This window comes from Python bivittatus, unplaced genomic scaffold, assembly GCF_059951505.1.
Source record: "Python bivittatus isolate LINGU-HERP-01145 unplaced genomic scaffold, Pbiv_v1 ctg000220_np1212, whole genome shotgun sequence".
Taxonomy (NCBI): Eukaryota; Metazoa; Chordata; class Lepidosauria; order Squamata; family Pythonidae; genus Python; species Python bivittatus.
In genome coordinates, this window is record NW_028277048.1 from 11135616 (window position 1) to 11140816 (window position 5201).

The 5201-nt window shown below is 41.8% G+C and overlaps 1 protein-coding gene across 1 annotated transcript; it reads left to right on the forward strand.

Annotated features, from left to right (window-relative positions):
* The first annotated feature begins 983 nt into the window (after positions 1–983).
* LOC103051319 (lysozyme C, milk isozyme-like) lies at positions 984–4524 on the forward strand. Its single transcript, XM_007444660.3, has 4 exons — positions 984–1176; positions 1878–2039; positions 3323–3401; positions 4458–4524. The coding sequence occupies exons 1-4, from the start codon at positions 1041–1043 to the stop codon at positions 4522–4524; spliced, it is 444 nt and encodes a 147-aa protein (XP_007444722.2). The 5' UTR covers positions 984–1040.
* Positions 4525–5201: the final 677 nt, after the last annotated feature.

Sequence of the window (5201 nt, forward strand, 5' to 3'; positions counted from 1 at the left end):
GAAAAGAAAGAGAAAAAGAAAGAAAAAGTGCAGAAAGCATAACAGTGAAAGAAAGAGCGATAATTAAAGAAACAAGGACCAGAAAAAAATAAGCGACTTCAGACCTTCTTTTCAACAGTTCTAAACAAACTCATCACACTTCCTCCCTCTTACAAAAATCCTTTCAGCCCCTTGTTCAATCCTTTTTCAATTGTCAAACCCAGAAATCATATTTTTCTTTTTTCCATTTTCAGCAAAAAGTCCATAAAAGGTTTCCAGTCTTTTATGGAAGTACCTTGAGGCTGCTGTTATTAGAATAAGGGGGGAAATCACCAGGGGAAGATGAGTAGAAAGACTTGCAAAATGTTTCCATTAGAGGAAGCATGCATGAACTTGTATGTCAACATGCATCCATGTTTTTTTGTCTGCCAACATGTTACAGTGAGAAATGGGAGCAGTTTAAAGATATTACAATTTCCCTGGCCTTCTGTTTTATCTTGTAGGATTCCTACAAGACTACTTAAAACAGTGTTAGACTTTTCATTCATTCAGGCTAGTATTGTCTCCTTTGGCAATAGCTCTCCAGCGTCTCAGGATGAATTCTTGCTTTTCCTTTGCTATTAGAAGGCCCTTGCTCACGTCCCCCATCTTCAGCTCATTTCAGGTTAGGCTTAGCTGTTCCAGTTTGAAACCAGAAAGCCAAGGAAACAGGCACATGGATCCTCAAACAAACCAACCCAGTGGTCTCCCTCGAAGTACAAAGGAACAGACTCAGATTATCCTACTTCAGGTACAAGATGGGAAGGTCTCTGGAGAAGGCTCTAATGCTGGGAAAGGTGGAAGGAAAGAGAGGAAAACTATGACTGTTCTAACATGGTACTTTTGCTCTCCCAACTCTCATCAGTACTTCCTGCTTGGTCAATCCATAATTACCTCAAGTTGGGGAATTATTGTTACATACTTTGTTTACCATCTCGCCAGAGGAGCCAGTTTCACAAGCCATGACTATAAAATCCACTAGCCATTGTAGAGAAGCCATCATCCTCCAGGGAGCTGCAGCAATGAAGGCATTAGTGCTCACCCTCCTCTTCCTCCTCCTTGCAGCCAGCGAGGCCATAGAATTTACCAGATGTGCACTGGCTTCAACTCTGAAACAGCTTGGACTGGATGGATATCACGGCTACAACTTGGAGAACTGTGAGTTCAGTCTCTCTTTCTCTCCACCTGCGCAATGTCCAGGTTTGCAAGGGGAATTCAAATGGGGCAGTTCAGCCAGCCTGACAATGAATAAAAAGCTCTTCTCAATTTTCTTAGACCTGGGGGACCTCACGATTCTTATTTTAATGAGGGTGATCAATATTCAGTTTGTTGCCTGTTTGGGGCAAGAGCAGAACTGCAGTACAGTTAGGCCTCTTTTGCCTCTTTACTGTCTTTTTACAAATCACTGGCATAGCTAATAGTTTATTTGGTTTTTTTAAAAAAAGGGGGTTATACCTGCCAGGATAAGCATCCTCTGAGAGGGAAGTTCCTTCAAATCCTCCAAAATCGATTCAGTTTGGAACAGGGTTCAAGGGGCCATCCCAGAAGATTTTGGCAGTGCGAAAGACGCACAGTGGAAAAGTACCTCCTCCCTGGAACGCCAGGATTATGGAAGGAGAAGAAAGGAGAGGTGGCGTCATGTGCCACTAAGAACCCCAAGAATACTTTTGAGACAAGAATCAGACTTATTCCAAATTCCCCTGAAATTTCCAGAATGTATGGGACTTCTTGGTCCTTCCTTGGTTGGGTGATGAATGAGAAGATGGTTAAATGTTCTGTTGCTATTAAAAAATTCAGAGTAGCACTTTCATTTACAGCAGAGGCCTTTTCCAGTCCTTTCCCTCTTTGCTTTCTTCCAGGGATCTGTATGGCTTATCATGAGAGCAGGTACAACACCCAAGCTGTGGGGCCACCAAACTCGGATGGCAGTCGCGACTATGGGATTTTCCAGATAAACAGCCGCTGGTGGTGCAACAATTACCAGGGAATTACAGCTAATGGCTGCAATACACCTTGCAGCGGTAAGCCACATAGCATAGAGGAGAGATAACCTTGATAAAGGAATCAAGAGTTCTTAAGAGAACTGTTAAGATAAAGGTGATGAGAAAGTCATGAGAACTCAGTCCTGGGAAAGGAGGAGGCATCAGAAAGAGACTGAAAATACCGTAAGGCCACCTTGATTCTGTTTGGTATAAGAGGTGGGAGAGAGAAGCTTTGACAAGCTTTCCAAGTTCTTTTGTTATTATTATTTTCTAAGATACCGAAGTAGCATTCCAGTAATCCTTGCAGTGTCTGTTTCCTGATCTGACCTACTTCCAGGGGCTGACATCTATTTCATTAGAAAAGAAAAGAAAAAAGTGAAATGCCCCAAATAAGTCAGATGATACTTCTGAAGGGAGGTTCAATTGCATCCAACTCTTCATGACTTGATGGACATCGATTCACCAGCACTGTCTGTCAGAATTGTTTCTTTGAGTTCTTCTGAGTTCCTGCTTGTCTCATCAGTGAAAGTATCTAGCCACCATGTTTTCTGTTGGCCTCTTATCCTTCCTCAATCTGTTCCCCCATTTAGTGCCCCATTTCCCAACTTGTCACAACTTCTCTAACTTCCTTCACATAGACATATCTCACCTTGTGCCCCCACACCACCCACCACAGTACTTTCTCTGTTCTAATGAGCACCAGGCAGGGCCACATTTGGAGAAGTCTCCCTCTCCCACCCACATCAACAGCCTCACAATCTCCCATACCTATCTGTAGCACCTGCAGTCTAAGGGGTAGCTTGCTTGGCAGACCCACCTGATCCTATCGTCTCTGAAATTAGTCAATATCTTGCCAGAGGCACAAGTTATGGGGACCAATTCCAATACCGGAAATCCACCTAGCTAAGGAACCTGATCCAGTAGTTTCTGCCTTGTGTCAGAGAAATCTGGTTCTTGGACTCAAGTGAGACAGTTCTGCCTCTCTCTCCTTCCCAAGATTGCGATAAGACTGCGGGGATGTCATGCATATCCAGCACACTCAGCTCCAAATGGGAAACAAACTCCTAGTGTTCTGCATTTATCAGGCCTGTCACTACATGGTTAGAGCAAGAGAAAAGGCATTTCATGGTGTGCATCAGCTGTACAAGAAGTCGGTTATGCTGTTAAAGATGTGAATGTAGTTTATACAAAACTGATGAAGTCCTATGACTCTAATTCCTATTGGGTAGGAATCTGTTTGAAATAATAATATTATGCAAATCTTTGGAAATACATTTGAAGCATCTGGGGTAGGACATATTCTAATTTGCCTCTTTTGGCAGCTTTCACCGATGATGACATCACCAATGATGTTGATTGTGCTAAGAGAATTGTGCAGGATCCCAATAAGATGGATGCCTGGTGAGTCAGTCTCTCATTAATATCTTTCAACTTGCAACATTCAGTAGCAACTGAAACTATTGTTGTGGTCATCTAAGTTAATTAACTTTCTTTTGATTATTGTACAACTTTTAGCATTGGTGGTAAAATGCAATTTCTGAATATGGAAAGTTGTCTTTTTATTGCTACACTTACATTCTGGTTGCTAGAATAGGGTTTAACAGTCTTTTAAACCCAGGGTTAAAAGTAGACTGACACACACCTTATGGAGGGTGGGGGGTGATGCTCATTGTACCTGGATAATTCCCTTTCATTTCACATCCATTATCCACTTCGGTGCTTGTCAGCTGTTTTAAGATCTTTTTGGACACAGGTTCAGCACTGGGGCTTAGCACAGAGTTGGGACAGATAGCAGAAGAATTTGGCAGATGGCTTTTTAAACAGCAGGACTCTGATCCCGTGGATGAGCTCCACAGGATCAGAGATCTGGTAGGGAAAGAACATGGTGGTGAGAGTAGCCCGGAGAGACGACTCATCAAGCCTCCAATCCTGGGATGAAAAGGAAAGGGGTCTGCAGCAGCAGATCATTAGATGGGAAACCCTTAAGCTGGCAATGAGTATCTAAAAGCAAACAATAGAGATGTTATGTGGTCCACAATCAGAATGATTTAAAACTTCCTCTGCTGTGTGCCCTTCTGATGCATTCTAAGATTTTGTACATGATTTTGGGAGCCCTCTGGTGCTCACCAAATACTTTGCACTTTAACTCCCTTTAGTCCTGACTAGCATGGACTCTGGAAAGGTTATTTGGGAGTCCAAAGTATCTATTGGGCCTCAGTTGCATGTGGGCTTCATTGTGAGAAATAGAATGTCAGGGCTATTTTAGCTAAAACAATTATTTTTCCTTTGATTTTAACCTGGAATTTGTTGGAAAACTAGCACAGGAACTTTATCAGTCAATGAAAACGAAAGATGAATGATCGTTGTCACTAGCTCACCTGCGAACTTCCTGAATCTCTTGAAGTAGACCTACAAGAAGCATCTGAAGACATGCAATATTCTTATTCTTACTTTCAGGGTTGCCTGGAGAAACCACTGCAAAGGAAGAGATCTGTCAGAATGGACTCGTGGCTGCAAGCTGTAAGATTCATGATCCTGCATTTCTCTTCATCTTCCTGTGATGAAAATGATACTATTCCTTGTATAATCAACGTTTAATAACTCGATTCTATGCTGGTATGCCATGTGTTGGGAAGAATGGGTTTTTTTTGCATACAAGTGATGCTTTTATAAAATTTCTGGATAGAAAAGAAAGTGTTTTGGTTATAAACATCCTCAAAAAGTGCTTGACATTTTTCAATAAAATGAGTCTTGTGCATTTTGCCCTTCTCTGTCTCATGCCTTATTTATTTCATTTCATCCTTCATTATTCCCACATAACTGAACTGGCCACTGATCATTCCTATGGCGGAGGAGACCTGTGCAACCAAGTACGTAGCTGGTTCAAAGCCCGCCTTCACTTAACGAAGATCCTGATGCATCTCTTAATACAATTAAGAGTAAATTGGTTAATTAGTAAACTACCTTGAAATTGTTAGATGAAAACTCTAGGTTGGCCTCCAAGGCCAGACCATTTCTAGGTTAACCTCCAATTATATGAAGACTTGGATTTTGCTCTACACTATAAGAAAAACTGATGCTTGAATTTAGAATTTGGTGGCGATCTTACTCTCATCCATTTAGCTGGCAAATAACAGAGTGTCCAAAGAAGAGGGCAACATCTACAGATTAATGATACAGGCCAAATTATTGTGATTTCTG